This window comes from Habropoda laboriosa, unplaced genomic scaffold (assembly GCF_001263275.1).
Source record: "Habropoda laboriosa isolate 0110345459 unplaced genomic scaffold, ASM126327v1 scaffold18, whole genome shotgun sequence".
In the NCBI taxonomy this organism is placed as follows: Eukaryota; Metazoa; Arthropoda; class Insecta; order Hymenoptera; family Apidae; genus Habropoda; species Habropoda laboriosa.
Window position 1 is genome coordinate 2,461,966 of NW_017100152.1, and position 27,132 is coordinate 2,489,097.

General features: G+C 37.0%; 2 protein-coding genes across 2 annotated transcripts in view; both read left to right on the plus strand.

The window, feature by feature from the left end:
* Positions 1-5,789, plus strand: part of LOC108575678 (tachykinins) — a 21,066-nt gene extending 15,277 nt beyond the window's left edge. Inside the window, exons 2-7 of the mRNA XM_017938543.1 lie at positions 3,952-4,144; positions 4,243-4,524; positions 4,665-4,907; positions 4,974-5,199; positions 5,264-5,515; positions 5,685-5,789. Coding sequence (XP_017794032.1) covers positions 3,953-4,144; positions 4,243-4,524; positions 4,665-4,907; positions 4,974-5,199; positions 5,264-5,451 — 1,131 coding nt within the window. The 5' untranslated portion in view covers position 3,952 and the 3' untranslated portion in view covers positions 5,452-5,515; positions 5,685-5,789. The remainder of the gene's footprint in view (positions 1-3,951; positions 4,145-4,242; positions 4,525-4,664; positions 4,908-4,973; positions 5,200-5,263; positions 5,516-5,684) is intronic.
* A 12,464-nt stretch (positions 5,790-18,253) lies between these two features.
* Positions 18,254-26,744, plus strand: LOC108575259 (COMM domain-containing protein 4). Its single transcript, XM_017938008.1, has 7 exons — positions 18,254-18,319; positions 25,574-25,645; positions 25,748-25,813; positions 25,987-26,026; positions 26,187-26,387; positions 26,495-26,641; positions 26,707-26,744. The coding sequence occupies exons 1-7, from the start codon at positions 18,254-18,256 to the stop codon at positions 26,742-26,744; spliced, it is 630 nt and encodes a 209-aa protein (XP_017793497.1).
* The last annotated feature ends 388 nt before the right edge of the window (positions 26,745-27,132 follow it).

The window sequence follows — 27,132 nt, forward strand, 5'->3', positions numbered from 1 at the left end:
TAAAATTTTAGCTGCTGATCACGTTTCAACGCCTTCGTTCACGAGAATACGAGAATGGTATAACAAATGTCCGATTTATACATTTTCTCGGCCCCCGGACCCGCCAATTGGAATCTAATATTGTAATATTCGACGCTTATTGGTAAACAAAAGAATCGCGAATTCCTATATAAAGCGAAAACAGAGTATCTTTCCCGGCAGTAGAAAAGTTCATTCCAAGCGTTACCTTAAACTGGGTGTATGAATTATATAATAATATTATGGACATAAGAAAATGCTGAAATCTCTTAAAGTATAATTCAACTTGTTAACATCTGATATATTAACGATGGATCATTCCAAAATTTACCGGCATATTCGATTTTGGTAGAAATCGGCAAGTGATTCCAAATTTTTGGCCCGTAGTGTACATAGCACAGTAGAACGGTGATTAGATACAATTTCCGAGCAATTCAGTCGCATCGAGATATTTGTGAACTTGGTCAAATTTCGCGTTGCCAATGAAACAGTCGTAAATCAGACTGACGAATAATGTAGAGAAAACGGTGATATTCTCAGCTTTATTAAATATGCCAGATTCTCGCTCGAGAAATCTCTTCATCGACGACACTCTCGAAAGAATTAGCGGTTTCAAAGAAGATGTTCTAAGGTTGATCGAAAGACGACCGATCGAAATCGCCACGATCCTCACGGTTTGCAGTGTCCTCTATTGGATTCGACGATATACTCCTATATAAATCAAACGTAAAGATTCAACGAATTTACGAAACAAAATCACCTCATTATCGCGCATAAAAGCTTTTCCCCGCTTTTGTAATTTATCATTATCCAGTTCTCTATAATAGTAATCTCGATGACTGTTTGCCTTGTTACAATCCCTTTTTCCTTTTTTTTCAGCTTTCCCTGGACGCTCGGCTCCTCCCTTTTTCCAACTTCCTTCTCTCGTGGCTCGTGACACTTTTCAAGCACACAGTTCCATCGTTTCAACGCGAAATCTTTAAAGAGTACGCTCTGCTCCAAGCTGAATCCTGTTTTCGGTGCGAATTCAAATAATCGAAGCAAGTTGAACGAATTAGCTCCAACCGAAAGCATGCAATCACGCAATTCTATACAAAATATGTATACGAAGTACGTACATAAGTATATACGTACATGTGGATATTACATTGGCTGACTTTTCTGCAATCACCGAAAGGGAGCGCAAAACGTGAGAACAGTAGGTATGTACATACATACGTACTACGTATTTCCTTCCACTGGTTTTTTTCCGTCTTCTTGAACGCGACCAACTTCGAAAATCGTTAAACTAATCAGAAAGGCATTATTATGCTTGTTTTGGTAAAATTTTCTGTAATACTCGATGTGGCTGCGATAGCGGCGCCGAATAAACGAAAAAACTAACGATTCCGCTATGTAATGACAAGCTCGCCGTGTCGTAAGAATCCGATTATCGATACTCTAAAAGGTCATTGGAAATTAAAATTTTTTCAGGACTTTCCGAAGTCCAATTAGCAAGTTCGTATTAAAGGGAATTATTAGTACATTCGTTACATGGAATAATAATATCGGACAGGTATCGAAATTGCTTTATCAAAACATATCCGTTCTCCGCAAGGAAATATCAGGTAGCATTGCGAGATGCATGCGACCGTCTAACTAAATGGAATCGAATCAACCGCCAGTGCTTTAACCTTCCTGTACCTGATATCTGATCGACCTAGTATTTTTACAACGTGCTAGTATTTACGTTTTCCATTCAAGCGAACGTACCGATTCTTCGGGACAATAGCGTTATGTTCATCCACGGAAATGTTCAAAAGATACTGCGTTATTTTTCAAAATGCCCATATATTTTTCTTTTTCCTCCTCTTCTATAAATTTTTTCGACTTTTTCTTCGTGCACAAACGTTCACAAACGGCAATCCCCGCCTCCAAAGAAAAAGAATTAGAGTACCTACTGCTTTCGTTCTTCACCCGTTTAGAATCGGACAGATACATTTGTGTATTTGTCATTTTTAAAGGCGCGTAAAGTTGAAGTTAAAGTTAGAAGTAGAGGTTGAGGTGGATGATGAGGCAGAGGTAGAGGTAAAGGTAAAGGTAAAGGTAAAGGTCATCCTTGGCTTTCTCGTGACGAAGAATGTTAAAACGTAAAAGATTGATTACCGGATAAGGAAGAGAAGGAGGAGAAGGAGGAGGAGGAGGAGGAGGAGAAGCAGGAGGAGAAAAAGAGTAACGATTCGAAACCGTTTCGGACTGGTTTTTGCGTGTTTCCCCATCTTTTCCCATCTTCTCCCTACACACCTCTCCAACATGATCCTCTTCCCCAGCCCCCTCCATCTCATCCGATCGAGCTCCGTCCCCATTCAACCTCGATGCGCAGCTGTAAATTGCAACGCAGCTCACCGTGCAGTGATCGTAGCTATTTTTATTTCACCTTCGTTGAAAAAAAATCATCTCAATATATACCTAGCTAGTTTTATTCAAAATATCATACTCGACTATACGTATGTACTTACACGTACATGATTCGAATTCTATTTGAATCGTTTATCTTCAATGTACAAGATTCTCAGTTTTTTCGCGATTGTGAAATCAAGTCGGTTAAAGTGCTTAGCTAGTTTACCGAGACCGATAAACCTGCGCAACTCTAACAACCAGAACGTGAATTAACACTTTTATCCTTGTCGTTAGCCAATTGTGTTTTAGAAGAAAGTTTGCTGGATATGCGAATCATCGATTTTAAGAGAAACTACATATGTACTTGCGTATATGAAGTACGGAGAAGGCTCGTTCGTAACACGATTACACGAGTGACCGACCAAGCAACCTGTGAAGAAAAGCTAACTTACCACACACACACAGAATCTATACGACACCACCTGAAGCAACCCCGGTGTACTCCCTTATCTCCCCGCCACCCGAATACCTGCCAATCTATCCTTTTCCTCTGCTTCTCCCCCTCCTCCTCCTGCTATCGGTCTCTTTATCGAGTCGGGAAATCCTCGCTTCGTTTACTTCACGTCAGCCAACAAGCAGCTGATGACCTCGATGGTTCGCGATACTCTTTTACCGATTAATGTTCACGTCTCCACCAATTTTACCATTATCCGTAGATCTCACGCACCAAACAAACATTATACGTAATGGAAGCAACTTTCGCGCGGTAATTGCGTATCGAGCATGTACCGAACATTTGCGAAATATATCATATGTACCTAAGTACGTAGAACGAGCAACTTGTTCCCTTTTAAAAAGACTGGTTGCGAAACTCTTTGCTCGCAAAGGATCATCCTGTTGTAAGCATAAAGAAACGCGGAGGCAGAAACTGTTGCGGTAACAAGTTAAACGAAATGAAACTGTAAATTTCAAACACGTAGAAACGATGACAGAAGATAGAGTACACGAGAGCAACGAGGTGCTACGAGGCACGATGTCCAGAGGCGTTTTAATCAAGCTATACGATCGACGCGGTTTACCGCATCGTTTACTTACTTGCTCAAGCGATACCCGTGACAGTGGCTACTACCACGATGAGACGCGACGTGCTGCTCAATGAGAATTCCCGATTCATTCGCGCATCTACTCCAACACTCTTCGTCGCCACCACTTCGAACGTCGCGTTAAACCTTTACCACCACTCAATGAATCACGCTCAAACTACCGAGCATTCACACGCCTATCGAAATTCACATTCATGAGAGTGTCGTGAAAAAAAGAACGCTCACGAATCGATTCTTTTCACTGTCGATCTTAATCTAGGCCGCACCGCCTACATTAAATCCCATTTCACTCGTGACACATAGGATGTAGATCACATTGTCAGTTAGCTAACTGACAGATTTTCTTTCTCTCACGAACTTCACTCTTTTTCACCCCCAGAATTTTACGTTTTTTCTAACAGAAACTGAAAAAAGTAATAAACTGCAGTAGATATACCTTTCTCTGTTGCAGAATGATCACTCGCTCGATGCTTTTGCTGATGGTTTCGATCACGTTTCTATTCACCCAACAGTCTCTCCAAGTGTCAGGCAATGTTCTCCCCGACAAACGTGTCTCTATGGGATTTCAAGGAATGCGTGGGAAAAAAAGTGTCATCTCTACGGACCACGAAGAACTTTCGAAACGAGCACCCATGGGTTTCCAGGTATAACTTATGTATATCCTTATTTCCTCTCGAATAGTGCCTACTTTTTCAAGCGAACAAATGCAATATACACGATGATGCGTAAATTCTGCATATAGGGTATGCGTGGGAAAAAAATCCCAGCGTTCGTTCCTGTCGAAAACGAATTCCTTACGGAGGATACCAACAAGCGTACACCAATGGGATTTCAAGGTATGAGAGGGAAAAAGAACAATTTAGCAAACGACTTTCAAGATACTTACTTGCTCGAGGACTACGAGAAAAGAGCACCGATGGGTTTTCAAGGTATGAGAGGGAAGAAGACATCGATAGAGGATGAATATTACAAGCGTGCCCCGATGGGATTTCAAGGAATGAGAGGGAAAAAATCCCTCGAACAGGTAAACGAATTCGTAAATGACGTGACGATGACGTCGACGACTACGCGTGTTTATTAAAACGAAAAGAAATTGTTTCTCATGACGCGACTTAACATGTATTTCGATTTTTTTCATTTGTATCTACGTACGTACTCCTATAGATATTGAATGAACTTAAAAAGAGGAGTACAATGGGATTATTCCAAGATTTAAGGGGCATGGAAACATATCAGGACGATTATCCGGAAGATTACGAAAAGAAAATGCTCTCGATGGATGAATATCGAAATATTCGTGATAAGGAGGAATTTCTGAGGGAGTGGGAGAAAAGAGCTCCAATGGGATTCCAAGGGACGAGAGGCAAGAAAATGATTCTTGACGCACTCGGAGATCTCGATATTCATGTAAGCCCCAACTTATCTCGCAATCGATGCAAATTTTCTAAATGATGCGTAAAACAAATGTCGCAGGGGGTGCAAGGTAATCAAGATACGTTCGACAATTACCTAGATTATTCGATCAATCCGTTCGGCGGTGATTACAAAAAAAGCGATATGGATTTTCAAGATATCGAAGGTGGTAGCGAATTGTTGAAAGGGGCTCGAATGGGCTTTCACGGGATGAGAGATAAGCGGGACGCAACAAAAATTTATGGGCCTAATTCGAGCATTGCAAGAACGACGATGGGTTATCAAGGTAGGTAAATACGTGTGTAACGATCCAACGAAATAACAATTATGTCTTTCGTTATTTTAAACAGATAATCTAATGAGTAATCGAAGAAACGATTTGGCCGCGTACGAAATTGAAAAACGATCGCCCCTCAGATATCTTGGTGTTAGAGGTAAAAAGAATCCACGATGGGAATTCCGTGGTAAATTTGTAGGGGTCAGGGGTAAAAAATCGTCGACTTTGCAAACTATTGGACAAGGACAAGCCGTCTTTTAATGCATTCCTCTGTGACATTCAAAGGATACGTACGAATTAAGAGATTCGTGAATGTTATTATTAGGTAATTCGATTACTCCAAAACTTTACCCAGAGTTTGTCTGTTCCTTTGTGGTGCGCAACAAGGTCGTGAACAATAGTAATATTGCTGCTCTTACTACTACTACCACTAATAACAATAGTAATAATAATAACAACAACAACAACGATGTGAATAATTTTTTTCATTTCAGGTACTTAGTGGGAATACTGCTGCTCCTGTTGGTGACAAGAATAGCGACAACAACAAATAATCACTGTGTAAAACTAGTCTTCTCGTTTAAACGTGTATTATATACTGTGGCGATCGATAAATATCAGAGTAGAAAATGATGACGCGCGTCTTTTTCTATCGATGGATTAGATGGATTATCCTTGATGTCATCATATTGTCCCATGTATACATTGCCAAAATGTATGTTGAGTTCTGAAGCTAAAATTTCATTTTCCATTGCATTGTACATCTGTGAAAGGCACATTATTTACTATATATATATACCGGGTGTATCTAGTAACTGGGACAGGTTATATATAACTCGGTTCCAAGTGAAATTAAAGAAAAATTGAAGAGGAAAGGTTTGCAATTTAACGCTCTGCAGTTGCAAAGTGCATTTACACTTTTCCTTTTAAATGGAATTCTATAATTCTTTTTCTTTTTTTTGCATAAATCAATTTCTCGTGTCATTTTACGTGTAAAAGGTATGAGGAAAGTTCATTGAAAACTCCATACTTTTCGAGATATTTTACTTTCCTTGAAAATTCGCAATAAATATTCAAACATTTTACCGCTACATTCTAAACATTTTCTTCTCCTTCCCTTAATATTTTTCATTACATTATTTAATTGTTCAGCACTGATACTTAAACAATTATTCGTGATTCTTTCCTTTAATTCATCCACAGAAGCTAAAAGTTACAAATAAATTATTGCTATTTTTATAGGTGAGTTAAAGGAGAGAATCACGAAAAATTGTTTAAGTATCAGTGCTGAACAATTAAATAATGTAATGAAAAACATTAAGAAAAGGATAAGAAAATGTTTAGAATGTAGCGGTAAAACGTTCGAATATTTATTGTGAATTTTTAAAGAAAGCAAAATATCTCGAAAAGTATGGAGTTTTCAATGAACTCTCCTCATACTTTTTATACGTAAAATGACACGGGAAATCGATTTATGTAAAAAAAAAAGTAATTATAGAATTCCATTTAAAAGGAAAAGTGTAATTGCATTTTGCAACTACACCGGTGCATATGCGAAAAAAACTAGTACGGTAGTATGATACAGCATGTTGAACAGTGCAAAATTTTCCTCTACGAGTTTTCTCTATCTTCACTTAGAACAGAGTTATAGCCTATCCCAGTTACCAGATACACCCAGTATATTGGTAATTCTTTAATAGTTTGGAATGTCTTTTTCTTTTTTTTTCTCTTCCTTTTTTCTTTGACAATTGATCAACACAGGCAATTTGAAACGAGCGAACAATACAGATGTGGAACAGCTAAATCAAAACCGAGATTAGATGAGAGTTCTATTTTTCTCTGAAAGTTAAGTCGTCGATATGTATGTATGTACAAAGAAATCTTGCAATTAGTTATCATCATACGTTAATCGTCTAATACCAACCTCGTCGCCTCACAAATGGAATTTTTAAGTAAAAGTAGAGAAAGAAAGGAGAAGAAAAAAAATGGAATTCAATAAGCAATTTCATTGGCACATTTCCTTCGATGGATCGCAACAAACGCAAAGTAAATGAATTTGAAGAAAGAAAAGAAAACCAGGATATTTTTGACAAATTCTTACAAAAACCAAAATCGACGTGTACATAATCTTATTACCTCTAAATCTGTATGTTCGAATTTTTTCGTTTACACTCGACCTTATTTTTACATTTTGAAACGTGTAATACCGTGATTGATGGATCAAATATTCGAACTTTGCATTATTTCATCGTTGTTGAATGACGAAAGTGGAAGAGAATGCATAAGGCATACAGAAACATATGTGAAATCTAAGGGATTTAACACGTATATGTCACTTACTATTCACTAGATAAAATGTATGTCTATGTACCTACATCTAAACAAATACATATCAATGAAAGCAATTGATTCTGTTAATCGATCACACCAGTACCTCTACTTTCTTCTTGTTTCAGACAAAGTAGTCCACAACTGAATGTATGTTTGTGTTTATATATATTAACATTATTACCATTTTTGAAGTTTATTACCTAACACGTTATATGACTTACATAGAATTCATATTAGTTAAAGTATGCGATAAATTGGATTTTCTCCTTTACTTCATTCTGGTGAAAGGCTAATCGACAAAGTTTCAAGCAAATGTAATTTATCTACATAAAGATGCTTAGAGTAAAGAATTGAAACATATAACAAACTAATCTTTATTACACAGTACTTTTGTTTCTTCCCTTTTGAAACCAATAAAATGTAAAAGAGTAACAGCAGAGTATGCGAAATTTCATTATTTTATATATGTCATAGAATGAGAACGGAGGACATTAAGGAACTACATATTTATGTATGTACATATAGTAATAAACTAAATTTCAAAGTATTGGAGGTTAGGAAATTTAGATAGAAAATGTTATACTACCTATCATGTCAAAATGGCATACAGTTATTATCCATGGTGATGTTAAAAGACATTGTAACATGTTCTGTTCCAAGTTTATTTTATTAAAGTAAAGTCATAGAAAATGTCTGAACCTAAAATTAAACGACATATATATGAATGTAAGTACTATGCATCAAAACAAAACGCTACACGTTACGTTTCCGTAAAGTTGGCCACCTTGCAATGTTATTGTACGCAACACAGCGGTCGAAACTTCCTAACCTGTACACGTGGACCTGTCAACATATTTTTTAACTATCATTTCTACTCTCCGCAGGTATGTAATATTTTTAATAAAAGCAAAGAAACATTGAACAAACGTATTTAATATTTTCTTTAGTATGTACATCAGATTTCGAACAGCATGAAGTAAATGCTTATGTACGCACGTATGAACGTACCTATTTATCTACCTACGTAAAAAACACGTGTACAATGCATAAAGGAAATTCATTCAACCAAGTATTTATTTAGACATGCTATTAATTAATCGACATTTATATCGCCCGATATTTTCCATTAGAAATATTCAATACAGAACCAATTTTTACTCACGCTGCCACTTACTCTCAGGATTAAATCGGTTAAATTTGTTTGAAAAATAGGAACTGTCTGACAAGTATTATCGTAAAAGATAAGAAAAATTGAATATTTCAAACTGTTGAAAAAAAAAGAAACGAAAAAGAAACACGAAAAAAAGGTGAAATGTTCGATGAATTTGCCTGATTGAAAGTGGTTTAATTAAATATCGATTTGATAAAAGATCGGTGTAATAATTGGTTTTTGTTTACTTATGGGAAGAAAGGCTTTTCACCTTTTGCCGAGTAAGCAGGCACCGCCAAATATTTATTTCCGTATCGAAAGGTGTAAGTGTTCAGACTTCTCTTCCCACCCCATGGATCGAAGTATTGTTTGTCTTGCTTGCTTCTCTTGTCAACCACCGATGTTAACCTACGATAACGCAAATGATTAGATAAAAAGTTTTCTTCAAATAAATCCGAAAGAGAAAATAAAAGAACTTCAAGTATGGACCACCAGTCATTATCGTTGGTAATCTCTTCCATTATCGTGTAATCATCCTTGCCCGTGTCATTATATAATGATGTGTGGTAAAAGGAAATTGGATAGGGGAAGGTGTCGGCGCGTTTTCCATTCCAGTTCCATCCATCCATAGCAGATATCTCATTTTTCGTTTGAATCACATGCTTATCGCCACCAGTGTTTCTTCCTTTGCCAGTCGAACCGACCTCGTCGTCGTCATTGTCGTCTTGAAAGCAAGCGTTAACGTTCAAATTGCCAATTTCACCGCGATCTCCCACTCTATGATGCCTCCAGTACAACTGACCTTTTGTTATATCCAAAACACTGTCTTTAGGATTCTCCAATAGTAGTAGAAATTGCTTTCGACCGGCCGACCTGTCCGCTCTCTTTCCACCCCAACTGTTCCATCTGATTTTCCCCATTTCAGCCACCCTCTTAACACCGTTAAATACATCAACGGATGTATCTTGATCAGATCGATCGTACGTAACTTTGTTTCGTTTCGCTTGCAAATCGACATTTCCTTCTGTTCGTTTACCACCCCAACTGTTGAATGGCACGCGTATCGGTCTACGAATATTAGAAAAGCTAGGTCTATGGAGGCTTAGTCTCTTGTCAGCCCACCAGTAAAGCCAAGGATTCGTCCTCCCTTGAGAAGCTATCGGAAATCCCTTTCGAAAACCATCGCTAATCGTTAATCGATCATCTAGTTGCTTATTGGAATAATGACGATTCGGATAATGACCAGAGAAAGTTTCGCGTGATACGTAACATCCACTCACCTTGTCTTGCCTAGGCAAATCAAGCCACGAATCTACTGTTTCTCTTCTCTTCTCTTCGAGTTTCATCTGGCTCGAATCTGCTGCTCGATGATGACGAAAATAAAGGATTGAAAATATCTTTTTTGCAAAGAATAGTCGAGGAAGAGAGGAAGAGGGGTTCTCACCTGATACAGCGACACTTGGATCACTGTTCTCTTTACTTCTCTTCTTCCCTGTCAACGATTCGCCCTTCCATATTTTCGATATATCTATTAAAAATTGTCGAGTACGATTATCGATGGTTATCATGTGGTTATTTCCATTCTCATGCATTGTAATGTCCGACGAAGTGCCATCGTCAATTTCGGGATTTGCTACGATTGCACGTATTAAAAGAGAAACCATTGAAAGGAACAGCAACATTTCTGAAACGAATCGTCTTGTAAGAAATACAAAGTAATTAATGGAAAGCAATCGTGCGAATGAAATAATCGGTTCGCCGTACAGATACGATACATTCTTATTAACACCTAACGCAACACACCTTCTTCGGTAGACATTCTGAAAATACATACATATGTACGTATCAACATAAAAGAGGGGGCGCGTCGTAAACCGTGTGCATGTACGATATTAAATATTCTTCTCATTTAATATACTTGCTAACATCATGTAGTTACTGAGCAAAGGATAACACGCAAAATAATGAAAACGCGGTAATACCTGAAAAAACGACGCGTCCATTTTCACATGGTTTATGTGCAAGAAAACAGTACAATGAGAAGTAATAAGATACTAATACCGATAATTTATCAAATGGTATAGAATAAATAAAATAAATAAGATGGCTACTGTAGAACATACATAAACGCGTATGTACAGTTTAATGGGTGTTCAGTTTGCAGCCATAGAATTTTTTGAAGACTAAAGGAAGGGATAAGTGGATTGAACATAAAAGCTGTGGAAATGATCATATTGTTTATTCGTTAAATATGTATTCCGGGGAAATGTGAAGAATATTGTAGGTTGAATCCAAGTAGGCAGAGATCAATTGCTAAGATAAGCAAACTATCAAGCGACGGGTGTATCAGCTATCGCGGTTGTTGCCACGGACATCCACAAAGGGTGTATAGCCGGATAAGGGGGTCAAAAGTACCCCTAAACCAAATTTAATATTGCGATATGTCATTATCGCATAGCTTATCAAAAAAGAATAATTTGTGCCAAGATACTTACTCAAAAAATATAATCATAGTTCGAGCATTTAAAAATCTGAAAAAGTGTGTAATATGTGCCTCGTTAACCGAGTGTTAATGTATTTGTCGTTAAGGTATCTCTGATTTTTTTTTTAAATTTTTCATGCACTAAGGTGGGAGAAATTGAGCAAAAACGTGATTTTTCATTTTTGCCCTTTACCAACCCTCTCTAGACAGGATGCAAAATTGGAACATGGCATAAATTTGGTTCGCAAGTGAAATTCGGTTTGGGGGCATTTTTGACTCCCTTATCCGGCTATACCTTTTGCCGGACATTCGTGCGTGTCTAGGTACTTCACGAGCGTGTGAAAATAGAGATACAACTATCAGTTGTACAGTGACTCCCGTTAATATATCTATGTATACAGTGAAGGACAGAAATATGTGGACATCCTTAAAAATAGAGTAACTTTTTTAAAATTGGGCCAAACGACTTGAGTTTTTTTGAGAAGTTAGAAAGATTAGTTTACTATTAGGTCGTAACATACGAAATGTCCGATTCTGTTGTATCAATATTTTAAACCTTATTTTCTCGGTAAATATTTGTCTTTGGAGATATTTTAAAATGACAACTTCAAGAGTAAACTGTTTTTTGTCAAATTCTGTCTTTATTTGTTTTGTTTACGTTGCTAACCTCGCTTTTATTCAAACATGAATTCAAACATGAATCAACGTGATTTTCGCGTACTTTTTTTATATGAGTGGAAAAGTGGTCATAACGCAGCAGCAGCTGCTCGAAACATAAATGCTGCATTCGGGAATGATACAGTTAACAAACGTACAGTGCGTCGATGGTTCCAAAAATTCGAAGCCGGAGAAGAAAGCCTCGTTTATTGAAGCACGCGGAAGACCAGAGCCGTACATTAACGACGATCAGTTGCAGATTTCTATTGAAGCAAATACGCGACATACAGTTAGAGATTTGTCCCAAGAATTCAGTGTATATAAGTCCCACGACAATTTCACGTCACCTGAAATCGATTGGGAAAGTGAAAAAAACTGGACAAGTGGGTGCCACTTGAATTTAACGAACGACAGAAGCATGCAATTCACTGCTAATCCGAAATGATAGGGACCCGTTTTTGGATCGCATTGTCATTTGTGATGAAAAGTGGATACTGTATGACAATAGACGACGTTCTGCCCAATGGTTGGATGCAGATGAATCCTCACGTCATATGCCAAAGCCAGCCTTGCATCCAAGGAAGATAATGATCACACTATGGTGATCAATGGCTGGTGTTGTTAGTGCCCGTGGTTGTGGCGATGAACTTTCGAGCTTTGTGGATGTTTGCACGATGTTGTGCCGTCTAGATACTGGTTCGAAGGACCACCCAAATGATTGGGACTTGTAAAAACTGATCTGTGGTATCGCGTGATGTGAGCTGGTTGCTCCTTGGTTCTCCTTGTTCGTGGTGGTTCAACGACTATTCGACGATTCACTGTCCGACGTCGCGTCTCGGACGTCCGTTAGAGGGATTTTTGTTGGGACACGCTGATTTGTTAATGGTTAACGATTGCATTTGCCAATCAGCGTGTCTAATATCGTCTTTACCGCCCTTCCAGTACGCCCTTAGCGCGCTATCACCTTGGAAGGGTGGGAGACGGTCGCGAGGGGTGGGCGGAAAGTTCCAAAAATCTGGAATTTCCTCCGGGTGACTAATCGGCAAGCGGACCGTTACATACAGATGTGCCGTTCGGAAATTCATGGTTAGTCAAATTACTAAAAATCTAGCAAAGCAATTCTAGTGACCCTCGTAGGGTGTAATTAGACCCGTGCAAGCAATAAACGAAAATCCTCAACTCAAAAATAACCGTTCCCGGTCGATCGTGCCATAAACCGTCTCTAGAAAACCTAACAGGTGTAATTCACTATAATTTCTTAAGGACGAGTGAAACAATTAATGCGGAGAAATATTGTGCCGAAATTGAAGCAATGCGCCAGAAATTGCGAGTAAAACAACCAGCATTGGCCAACCGAAAGGGTCCAATTGTGCTTCATGATAATGCTCGACCGCATGTTTCACAAATAACGGTGCAAAAGCTGAATAGCTTAAAATATGAAACTCTGCCTCATCCACCATATTTACCAGACCTGTCGCTTACTGATTATCATTTTTTCAAACATTTAAATCACTTCCTCAACGAGAAAACGTTTATGAATCAAGAGACTGTCGAAAATGCCTTTCAACAATTTATTGTCACCAGACCTCCGAATTTTTATAAAAATGGAATTCAAAAACTTTTAACTAATTGGAAAAAATGTGTGGAATGTAATGGTTCCTATTTTGATTAATAAAATTTAATATTAAAGAAGTTATGATCATTTAAACTTACCGCTAAAAATCGGACATTTCATATGTTACGACCTAATAGGTGACGTGTACAAAAAATTTTGAAAAAATTGCAGTTGGTGGGAATCGCGAAGAAAATTGTAAAGGTTACTGTTTACAACTTTTTTATCTAGGTTTGTGATGAAAATTTAAAACACGTTTTGTAGATCTGTGTCAATTACCAGGTCTGTAAATATGATACCGGAATTTGCCTATAGATGGCCCTAACTGACAATGTAGTTCCCGCCAAACTACGTCATTGATGCCAAAAGTCTTTGTTGACATCTCACAAACGTTTTCAACTCACAACAATACAAGTTTCATACAACAGCATAGTTTGCAATAGTGTTGAACATGTCGAATTTTGTGCCTGGAAACTACGATTTGCGGACAGCATTGATTTTCTGTTACCATTTGAAGAAAACTGCTACAGAATCGCATCGAATGCTTGTCGAAGCTTACGGTGAGCATGCTCTTGGTAAATCACAGTGCTTTGAGTGGTTTAAAAAATTCAGAAGTGGCAATTTTGACGTGAGAAACGAAGAACGTGGAAGACCACCGAAAAAGTTTCAAGACAGCGAATTGCAAGCATTGTTGGATGAGGATGACGCTCAAACGCAACAACAACTTGCTGATCAATTAAACGTGACACGAGAAGCCGTCTCCATACGTTTGAAAGCCATGGGAAAGATCCAGAAGATGGGAAAATGGGTTCCACATGAACTGAATGAAAGACAGCAGGAAAACCGAAAAACCACTTGCGAAATGCTGCTCGCCAGATACAAAAGAAAGTCATTTCTCACCGAATTGTGACTGGCGATGAAAAGTGGATATATATTGAGAATCCTAAGCGTAAAAGATCATGGGTAGCTCCAGGCGAACCACCGACATCGACTGCAAGGCCAAATCGCTATGGACGGAAGACAATGCTCTGTGTTTGGTGGGATCAAACAGAAGGGTGTGATCTATTATGAGCTGCTAAAATCTGGCGAAACCGTTAATACTGAGCGCTACCGACAACAAATGATCGATTTGAATCAAGCTTTGCGTGAAAAACGACCAGAATATCAAAAAAGGCAACGCAAAGTGATTTTGCTTCATGATAATGCACCATCACACACAGCCAAACCTGTCAAGGAAACAATTGAGGCGTTCAGTTGGGAAATACTTTCGCACGCGGCTTACTCACCAGACTTGGCTCCGTCCGATTACTATTTATTTGCATCGATGGGACACGCACTTTCTGACCAGCGCTTCACTTCTTACGAAAATGTACGAAAATGGCTCGATGACTGGTTTGCCTCCAAAGAGCGACAGTTTTTTTGGCGTGGCATCCACAAATTATCAGACAGGTGGGAAAAATGAATAGCTAGCGATGGGCAATACTTCGAATAAAATATTTTTAATCATTTTCATACAATAAACGTGTATTTTCTATACAAAAATTCCGGTTTCATATTTACATACCTGGTATATACGTGCTGAAAATTTCATCGAAATCGATTAATGTTGCTACGAGCTACAAACTGTTAAGGATTGTGAAAATCGCACTATTTCACGACTTTCGGCCTAGAACTGTAATAAATCTGAAGATTCTTGAGTCGGCCTACCTCCACGTAAAAAAAAAAGAATGTAGGGTCGATTCCACAAGTGTCAGTAAAATGTAGGGGGATTGTGAAAATCGCACTATTTCACGACTTTCGGCCTAGAACTGTAATAAATCTGAAGATTCTTACATCTTTCGATGCCTATCGCTTGTTTCTCCATCCACCAATTTCGATGAAATTTTCATTACGAGCTCAGATAAAAAAGTTGTAAAAAGCGACTGTACATATTTCATACAACGTTTTTCAATTATTTTCATTATTGAGTTAAGGTGATCTCCGGTTATTGTTGTACACTGCAGTATTATTCGTTCTTTTAGATCCTCCATAGAATTTATAGGATTTGAATAAATCCTATCTTTTAAATATCACCATAGAAAAAGATCCAGGGTACTTAAATCGGGATAACCAGAGATCACCTTAACTCAGTAAAGAAAATAATTGAGAAACGTTGTATGAAATGTGTACAGTGTAATGGAGAAGCGTTCCAGCATCTACCTGAATAAAGACAATTTTTCAAAATATCTTGATAACTATTCATTTTTTCCACCATTATACCTCAATACTTTTTTACGTAGAATGACGAGAGGAATCTATCTGCTTAAAAAGTATGCATTTCCATTAAAAAAAATAATGCAATTGTTGATTGCACCTGCACCATTGCACTTCTAAAAAAAACGTGGTCCTACGAATATAGTGCTCTTTGAACCAGTCACCTCTCTCCTTTGACATTTTTCTGTAACTGTAGGTACCGGTAACGGAGTTATAACACGTAACAGTTGCGTGGATCATCCTGTGTATATATGTACGTATATAGTGTATTGCTTGTTATATAAATTAACCATGTGTATTAAATAAATAAAATATGTTTTTACTAACTATAATATCATTTCTCAATACATAAAAAAAAAAACCAACTCGTTAACACTCTTATAAACAAATATACAGAATAATATCTTGCATACCATGCAAGAATGTCCGAATATTAATGCGACTCACTATACATATACATATAAAGTCTTTATGGAAGAGCACAATTTCTGGGAGCACGTTGCAATCTTCTTTAGAAAAAATAATCTGCTAATTGTACGTTTCTATTAAAGTGGCATTACCTGTACTCTTAGAAACTATGTAGGTATTTGTACAATATAAGCGTGTACTATGTACATATGTACATGTTTATTACTCTCTTGAATAGAGTTATACGCACGATGACGACAACGATGACGACAATGACAAAGTTAATAATGATTTTAACTTATTTCCTCTTTTTCATTCTTTCTTTTTGTCGATCGATGCTTTTGCAAAAAACTCCGAACGATGGAGCTCCGATTGTACGAAGAAGGAAGTAAAAGTGCATTTTCGTCAGCATGCATGTTAAAACAGTTAACGAACGCTTTCAAACCTGTCATCCAAGTACTTATTCGTTTTCACAAACCATTTACGTCCGATACTTCATTCGGTATTGGAAGGAGAACTTTTCTCGCGAAATATTCACGTTTACGTGTCTCAAAACAAATACTCGATGGTCAAAATATAATTGATTGCGTTGAATTTTTTCATAGGGAGTAACGTTCTATGTGAATCTATCATGTCGAATCAATTTCTGTCGCCTATTCTTATCCCATGGTTGACCCAATTTATATCAAAATAATTTTACTTCGTCCAGAAAATATACATCGAACGATTTAAATGTTGCATTGAAGGACCATTTCAACACTGTTAACTTTCTAGTAGATGAATACACATGTATTAACATCGGTATCACATACCGCGCCGCGACTCTACGTTGCCGTTTCTTCCTATCAGACATTAAAACCGGTAATTTAATTGTATCATAAATATTACGTATGTTCCATTACATTACGTTTGAAAAATAGAATTGTTTTACTTCTTTTTTAGCAGTTCAAGTGATTTATTGATAGATCGATATGTATGTATGTACCTAATAGTGCCGCTCTCACTATAAGAGTAAGAAATGATGGTGCTACTACTAGAAGGTTATCATTGTCGATCGTTAAAAGCTTCGGAAAAAGAAACTATCTAGTCTTATCTTGAATTAGTACGAATCAAAATAACGAACAAACGAACAAAACTACATATTTTCTATTTTTATTAAGTAAAGGTATCTTTTAATTATCATCGTTGTTTAGTTCACGCATTACACGTGTATTCATTAGCGACAAATATGTTACATGGGAATTAATAATTAATACAGATGAGAAATTTTTTTTCCATGGCTGAATGATCGAAAGAGAAGAACTATCGCTTACCTCTATAATAGAATGTGTCTATCAGTTGTTCGCTTAATGGGATATTGTGAAGTGAAAAAACCTTGGCTTCACCGTTGCTCTCTCGCCAATGCAAGTATGGGATAGTAAGTGGTACACGCGACACTTGTGAGCTCCGGTAAAATAAGATATACAGTGACTAGTAACGATACGCGCCGCTCTTCTTATATCCGCGCACGTGGTACGCCAGCGAGCTCTCCGATTGGTTCAAAAAACCAACCCCGGCTATTAACCATCCTTTTCACCCCTGCTATTATTGCTCATGCTTGATACTCTCTCTCTCCTCCCTGCATCTTCCCTTCCGTCTTTTCTCATCTCCTTTTAACTCATTTCAACTCATTTTACTTTTATTCTTCTTTTAATTTCTTCGTTTCAATATTCATACGCAGTCAGTATCTTCGCAACACATTTCATCGAAATATCATCAACTTGTCTCTTTCTAACATATCAATAACTACTCGACGAGCAACTCTTAAATTTTTTAAATCTCGGAAATTTCTGTACGGAACGAAAAAGTGAAATGTTTCGTAGAATGTATAAATTGTTGAAAATTATTTTATCGCGGATGAAAAAAGTATTCGCGTACAGTGGAAAAAGTGAGAATTCGGTGATTAGTTTCACATTCTTCTTATATCTAGCTTGGCTCATTCAAATTTCCAACCGGCTTTCATTATTCGTAAGGTTGGTGAGTCAAAATGAAACGTTGTGATCGTTTCTTTGGCAGCAATTGTCGAGACATGCATATGTATGAGTATACAATATAGTACATTTACTCGAAAACACAAATCACTTGTATTCCGCAGTTGATTCGGCTACTTTACACGAGAGAAATCTGAATAATGTTTAAAGAATTAGGATGGCCAAATGAGCAAATTGTATCGTTCACCCTGTTTCAAGGTTCTGGGGTAAGTATTGTGCCGAAGGCATCCTCTCACCTTGTGCACTGCATTGCCAGCTCCTCAAGTAACGCAACACGTCGCGGGTTGCTTGCCATCTCGAAACTTTCGTGTACTCCGTTACTACATATGAGTCACTATGTGCATATGAATGTACAGTTATCATTGGACGCTGTGGATTGCACATTCTTACAAATTCTTTTTCTGGCCACGTGTAGATTAAGTCCCTGCCAATATTTCGTGCGATGATTCTTCAAATACATCGTCGCTGCTAACATAATATAATAAGTAACAGACTATGATAAGACTAGCGCCGCCTAGAATGTAAATCGTAATCAAGAACGATTTTTTGAAGAATGTTCTTCTTTGGATTTACACGTAAATACTTATGTACTTACTTAACAGTAGTAGTGTCTGTATATATGGCCAAAAATTTGTCCGCTAACATGACCGCGAATTATCCCTACCAGTTCCTTGAACTGCTGGCTCTATTATCCGATTCGACTGGTATTGAATTACCGGATTAAGAAAAATATATTTTTTTAATAGTTTTTATTATATTGTTACGAGATGGTCTTAATCGGATTATATTTGTATTAAACCTATTATAATACCTATATAATACCTATTCTGTCTCACTCGCACTTCCTACTTCTCACTCTTACCTTTGATGCACGCACGGCATAATGAGCCAGAGTCAGAGAACGCCGGCTAATTCTCAAAAATTCACCTCTCCGGATATGTAGCCAGGCGCGGTCTCAAACGGTGGCCGTATATCTATGTAACCTATACGATATGGTACGCGATCTGCATCATTTCATAGATTATCGTGTATCGATAAAAATTCATCGGTCAAAAAATAAGAAAAGTTACGTGATCTTTTTTCGATAAAGTCGTTATTTAACAGAGAACATCATGGAATATCATTGCTTTATAAAATACGATGACATTTTGAGAATACAAGAGGCGACAAAGTGAAAATAGAGGTAGCACATGTGTGTATCGGTTAAAAATTCCTTTCACCACGCTCTGAAAAATTATGTTGCGCATTTTCATCGTAAATTCATGTCCTGCGTAATACACATAATACGCGTCAAGATTGATGTTCAACAGGAGGCAAGCATGCGAAACGAATGAGTGCAACAACATCGTATTGAATTATGGGAGTTACTGGTTGTTAAATAATTAATAATCCTTATTTTAAACTATAAACTTTTATTAGACACAAGGAAGGTTCGCTTTTCTACTTGATGGTAAGAGCACTGTCTACAGACTGAGAATGCTCCTACTAATATTGTCTACGACCCCGCTTGGGACCGAAGGGCCTTTTGTCACGTATCATGAACATTTAGATCTTTACTAAACAGAGGTGGTAAAGCTAAACGGATTTCTCCGAACGTATACAAAAGAAATATATACTTCCTAGTAAGGCTTTAGATTAATTTTTGTTATATCTAACTGACTGATAAATCTAACACATCGATCATGTGATCCTCCGTTCGACCTTATCAAAGAATCGCGCGTTATTTCGACCAAGTTCAATAGCACAATTAGAGAAAATCCAAGTAGCAGTAATCAAGTTTCGGTTTTTCTAAATTTCATCGAATCGAAAAGACCAAGAAATCATTCGACGAATACGAAAATAAGGTAGAAGAATTTTATAATATCTACGTAAGTACATACGTAGTCCTCTCCGTCGGCAATGGGTTGAATAATATTCGACATTATGTTCGACAATTCAGATAGGAAAAGGTTTGCCTCTGAAGCAAAGTAATCGGCGTAAAATTACAATGAGACGCAATTAATTACAGTCAGACGGACAGATTTCTTCGGTCGATACGTTTCTTCGGAACGTTTAACCGTCTTCGCTGACATATTCGTTTCCATTATACAGGGTGAGTTCTCGTAACAGAACAACTTCAAATAATTCGTAAATTATTTACAGTATGAAAAAATGTTTCAGATAAAAGTTGCACGGTATCAAGGGGGCATGTAAGGTAATAGCTCGTTTGTTACTATCTTAACACTTTTATGTCCAATATTTTTTCTCGTGTTTCAATAAAGTATCAAACGCTGCGTAAAAAAGTATTATACTAAATACATATTATCTAAAGCTAACAATTACTGTGACATTAGTAAAATAAGTTTCATTTCACGCGGTGTTTGAACTGTTATTACAGTCAATGCAATTGCGTAATCGCGTAATGAGCGAACAAGAAAGCTTTTGAAGCGTTTTGAAGCACAGTGAATGTTAGAGAGACTATGCATTTCTTAATCGTTGGATTGCGCGAGACAGTAACGTTTCATAGCTAGCTCGCCCGTCAGGTCAAACGCCGTGCCACTTAATTATTTTCTTTGGGGCACTGAAAAATGAAGTTTCTTACGAGAAACCAACGACCATTGAAAAATGCAGATTTCGGGTTGAAGTTTTCGAGCGACTAGATTTTTACTTTTACAGTAGGTAGATATTAGTATATCTATTGTCCTCAATACTTTATAAGATAAGGTGCGTATACACTTTCAATTTAATGAAATTAACTTAATTCTCTTCATTTATACGTTACTCTGTCGAATGCACAGACATTAAAAATCACAGAATACACTAACTGTATCGAGGGAATGCAAAAATTAAAAGTATTCATCAGGTTTTCGTGCGAAATATCTCGAAAATATCGGTTTTTGATTTTTTTAACTACGGCGCACCCTTTCGAAAAATCTGAAAAAAATTGAGGACAATAGACATACTAATATCTACCTACTGTAAAAGTAAAAATCTAGTCGCTTAAAAACTTCAACCCGAAATCTGTATTTTTCGACACTTTTTTGCGTTTTTGATTTTTTGCACTTAGGATTTGCAACTAAAGAATCTGAAGAAAATCACAGCCATAAACAACCATGCCTACAATGTTCTAGACTTTTCTTAGAATTTTTGCGTACCGTTAAATAAGGAAAATGTGGTAAAAACCGAAAATTCGGATTTATCCTGTAACTACCCTCCTGGTTGAGATAGGGGGTTGAAACTTGGTGTACGATGTTTTCTTTTGGTAAGCTATCGAATGGTGCATTGCCAGGTAAAATCGGTTCAAGGGCACTTTTGACTATTTTATCCTGCTATACCCTTTGAATTTGAGGGCCCCATGTACCGTGAATGGGGTTATAAAAGATTGATTTAGGGCCCCCCTCGTTGGTCGAGGCCCCGGGCAGTTGCCCCTTTCGCCCATAGGATAATGTGCCACTTCATGCATGTATTAGGTCATCCTATAAGTCGTGTCGTTTTTTGACGGTGAGTTTAACTATAGAATAATATTACATTTACTTTTAATCGTCGACGTATTGTCCATCGTTTTCAACGACGTTCTCCCATCTCTCAATCAACCGCTTAATTCCATTTTCAAAAAATTCTTGAGGTTTCGAATTAAAAAACTGGTTTATCGGAAAGATCCAAAACCCGATTTCGAAATTTGCAAAACCACCTTTGACATTTTCTTACACTTAAAACATCTTTACCGTACACGTCACAAATATTTTTAACGGCGTTTTTCACTGTACTGCCTTTTTTAAATTCATACAGCATACAATGCCGAAAATGAATTTCGTCGACACTCGTTGTTTGAATTTTCTTAAATGGAAAATATCGTTCTGAATGTTTCGAATGCACGTTTTAGACTGACGAGAGGATTCCTCTTGAAAAGCATAGGGAGAAGTTTTCATAAACAGTTCGCCGAAACAAGATACGGATGTTTATATAAACTGCGATGAGAGGCGACACGACTTATGGGATGACCTGATATATAACGTCTAAGCACACTTGAGCACTCACGCACGGATTCGCACGCAAGATTACGTTAAAGCGAACCTACATATACCTGTTGTGTGATAGAATGCAATATCTATGCTATATAGTTATGTATATCGACGTCGCGGCACTAGTCGAAGCCAAGGAATGACTTCGGTAGAGATCGTTTCTTCGGTATTTATAGTGTTTCTTGGCGAATCGTACGGGTCTAGATCTCGTTGCGGCCCAGAGATTCAGAGAATTGTTAGGGGAATTTGCACTGCCACCAATGTAACCCACATCAATTTACCTGGCCAACCAGCAGCGCAAACATTTCGATGACCGTCTGGTAGGTAGGTAAATACATACATACGTAAATACGTATATGTTCTTTTGCGTTTTCGTTCTTTCTCATTCGGTGCGCCTCAGGAGTTGGTCGCCAGAGTCATCAGGGAAATGCGTCCCACGTTAGTCGCTAACCTGTCATAAAAGAAAATACATATTTCGCGTTTCTCACCCACCCGTTTCGTTTTAACGCAACACTAAGTACATAATAATAATTGTGCTCTCTCCTTCCACGTTATGAATCATGCAGAGCGTTAAGAACGTTATGAAGCGGGAAAGAAAGCGTACATATGTACATACAAATGTTGCATAACCCGAGTAAGTATGAAGTGCCTAAACGCGTCTAGTCGCGTTTAATGCCGACCGTTTGACAAATAACTCGACTAAATGTCGATAATCAGGAAATTCCTTGAAATAATTAGGACAAGGGACTACATACAGTAAAAGTTCTATAAGAGTTCTTTCGGATCTACGCCATGAATGTTCATGGTCTATCCCCACCACAAGGGGGGACCACCCTTGAACCAGGCAAGCGACTAATGTGACATGGCCGCGGCATCTCTTTATCGCATTCGGCGTCGGCATGTCCGTGAGACAATACTAACAAAACTACAAAAGTTTGTTATTTTCAATTTTTCGTTAATAAAAATTTCATCAAAATATTGGTGAGATTTTCCCGATTAAAATGATACCAAACACGATATTGTTACAAATCTTCCTTTGCCCGCTATCTTCATTTCACTGTTTACATCACAGAATGTTACACCATTTCTCATAAATGTGCCAAAAGGAAACATTTATCCAGACTAGAACTGAACCTATCCGGTTATTTTCGAATGGGCCACTCTTCTACACGATAATTGTTCGTAAGGGGGCATTGCCTTTGATCAATTATCGGATAGGAAGAAACGATTTTTTACCTTTGACGAGTTTAAAGGGCACGTTTACTAACGTTTACACTACTCAGGACTCTTCACAAGCAGTTCGCAAGCAGTTTGCGAACAATTGGAATTTACTAATACGTTAAAAATATTACGGAATTACTAGTCAGCGTTTTTGATGAATATGTGAAAAAAATTAAAGAGAAAAATGTGATACTATTTTTTGCAAATAATATAACAACGTATGTGAACTTTTTGTGTTTGTATTATTTTTTGGGAAATGAAGATGACATTCAATTTTTTAAATAGAATTTAAATCCTATTTTATGCTGACTAGTAAATCCGTTAGCATTCTGTATAATTATAAATAGGTGCAAGTTGTAGTTTTGTAATTTTTTGTTAGTTTCATTAATTTTAGTAATTCTTTTGAATTTTTTGACCTTTTGTAATTTTTTAATTTTGTATAACTTTGTAATATCCTGTAATTTATTTAATTTCTTATAATTGCTCCTATATTTTTTAATTATGTATCATCTTAGAATTTTCCATAATGTTTTATAAATCCTTATATGTAATCTTTTTTAGGTGTCTTATATTTAATAGATATAGTAAAGACATAATAAAGTGTGGATGTATGTAAATATGTATTAATTGTTTATAGGGAGGGCGTAATTATGTATATGTGGAATTTCTTATTAAGTAACTAAATGTAAACCAAATTATACCGTGTTTGGTCTCATTTTAATCAGAAAAATATCATAAATATGTTAGTAAAATTTTTATCAGCAAAACACAAAAAACAAAAAAGTTTTTCCTTTTATATTAGTGTTGTCTCACCGATATGTAGGTGTTTGATATTTTAGGACTGGCTTGAATTTCAGTACCCCTCTCTTCTTTGTCTGCTGTCTCTTTCTGCGTCCGTCGGTGTCGGTAAAATACAAAGAGTTTGAGAAACCTACCACCTTTTTCGTAGCTGTTACACAGCGATCCCGACTTTGGAACTCTTACCGAACCTTTACTGTATATTCGTATAATTTGTGATTGCTAATTAGTTTTCTGTAGTTTGACTCCAGTGTTCTGTATTTGACTTGACAAGCTCTGAGGTATTTTCTTTCGAAAACCCTCAGTTTTTCCATTGTGCTCACAGCGACGTTAAACCAAATGGGAGAGGCATAAGTTACTATTCGTCGTATTATGGATTTGTAGCAAGTGATTCTTGTTTCTGTACTTAGTTCCTTGGAATAGAATAATCGTTTGTGTCTGGTAAATGCTTTCTGTGCTTTTTTTATTTGTATGTTGACGTGGTTGTAGTAGTTTAGTCTGTAGTCTATGTGTACTCCTAGGTATCGTACTATATTTTTGTTTTGAGGTTTTGTCTGTGCGTTGTGTGTGTCATGTAGGTAGAAGTTTTTGGTGTGTTGCGTACGTCCGTATTTGCGTTAGAGATTTTTGAGATGTAAGGTCTAAAGAGAATTGTTTCGCATTTATCTGTATTGATTTTTAGCTTCCACGTGTGGAAGTAGTTTTGTATTTTGTTAAGTGTGTCCTGTAGCTGTATTTTTATTTTCGAAGGTTTACTGCCTTTTGTGTATATTAATAAGTCGCCCGCGAAGGTGATTGCGAATTTGTCGTGGTTATTGTTGAGTCCGTACATGTTGAGTAAGTCACTTATAAATATGCTAAACAAAAAATTTTCAGTATGTATATAATTGACATAAATCTACAAAACGTATGTTTTAAATTTTCACAAGCTCAGATAAAAAAGTTGTAAAAAGTGACTTTTACAATTTTCTTCGCAATTTCAATTTGTTCAAAATTTTTTTTACATTTGTCATCTAGTAAACTAATCCTTCTAACTTTTAAAAAAACTCAAGTCGTTAGTCCAATTGAAAAACAGTTATTCCGTTTTATAAGGTGTACGTATACTTTTATCCGATACTGTATATACGGTAGTAAAAACTCTCAATTTTTTACTTGTAAAGTTTTATTCATTATTCACGCCGTTCGCAACGTGTCATTCATACATTTATCTTTATGGAACCTTCATTGCAGATTACAGACATCGGTTCATCACATACTTGGAAACGAATTGGTGAAACATGGTAAGATAATCTTCTCAATAATTATCTCAAGCATAATAATCTGAAATATGTGCAATAATACGGCAATGAAATAGCTGTACTGTAAAGCACGCTTAAGCTGCTGTATATGTGAAATTGATTGAAAACCATTTATTTTGATATCTCTCATTTTTCTTCGTAGAAATTCAGATTTTTAGGTGACGGGGATTGCCCCGATTGGCTGCTGGCCGAAATCAACACATTGTCGCGTATGGTACGATCGTTATTTTGGTTGGAATATTTCGATCGAACGTTGCACAATAATCGTACTCCTATATCACATCTTTCAATTTCTTTTCTTTCTCTTTTTTCGCAGACATCTATTAAAATCAAAATACTCGGTCTAACAGTCGCAAAGTATCTTACGGAAGAAGATCTCGATGTAAGTGTGCCTCAATCCATTGTTTATTTTACTTGGCGATTTTTCCCAATTAAATGGTATTCAAATTGCTTTTCAAGTTCCATTCCAAGAGTAGACAAATTTTTATTCTTCTTCATTCTCTCTCTCTCTCTCTCTCTCCCTCTCCCTTTCTCCCCCCCCCTCTCTTTCCTTAGGAGGAAAAAGTCAAGAAAATCACTCAAAACGCCAAAGTTGGTAAGTACGAGTTTATTCTTTAACGCGTTTTTTCGTCATTTTTTTATTTCCATACATTTGTCGTACTTTGATTAATTTCCTCCTTTCTAATATAACGCACGAACTTCTGGCTCTTTCTCTTCTTTTATTTGTCATTCCTTTTTCTATCTTCTTCACGGAGAATTGAACGATGCAAAAGCTATGGTAGCAGCTCTCGAGTTGATATTTACGTCGTCTGCTCGATATGCTGTTTCCGCTGCGGATTTAAGCAGTGAATTACAACAACTTGGTCTCCCTCGTGAACATAGTGCCGCGCTTGCCAAACTACATACAGAATTTTCTCCTCAAATCACGACTGCCCTTTCTTCGCAATCTTTAAGAAGTAAGTGCACGATGAACGGGGTTCCGTTGCCAATTCCTTTTAATTGTAAATGTTCATTGGTTGATCCATTTCAATTTCAAAGATAGAAAAGATGTGTACTTTTGCAGTCAGTCGATTATCCTCGATCCAAGTTTTACCCTGCGATAATTCATCCCCGGTCTCTACGGTGTCCTTTAAATTGACGAAATTGGATGGAAATGGCGAAAACTCAATCGTCAATATCTCAAAAAGGGACGTACACATCTTACTGACAGGTGAGAATTGAAATATTAACGAATAACCTAAATGGAAATAAATAGTTTTTACGTATCTTTTCTAGAACTGCGAAGGGCCAAGTCGTTGATGGAGAACCTTTAAATACATTCGACGTGATTCAATTTATCAACGATAAATGATAAAGATGTAACGATATGTATATCATAATATATGAAGTCACGAAGCAACAATATTCTGTTTACATTTTATTTCATTTCCACTCTTTATCGCGTTTCTTCAGATTAGAAATCAATAGTTCGCGATGAAAGCAATAATTACGTTAAATTGACAAATGACATTTAAACGACGAATAAATTGCGACTTAATCGTGTATGCGAAACTTTGATGTTTCGTAAATGGTATAATTGGTTTTTGATTGCAAACAAGTGTATTGAGCATCAGGCGTGTACGAAAGAAAAAAGAAGAAAAGGAGAAAGGAAACATTCGGATCATTTAAACGGGACTGAAATTGAATTACTTTTCAACGAAG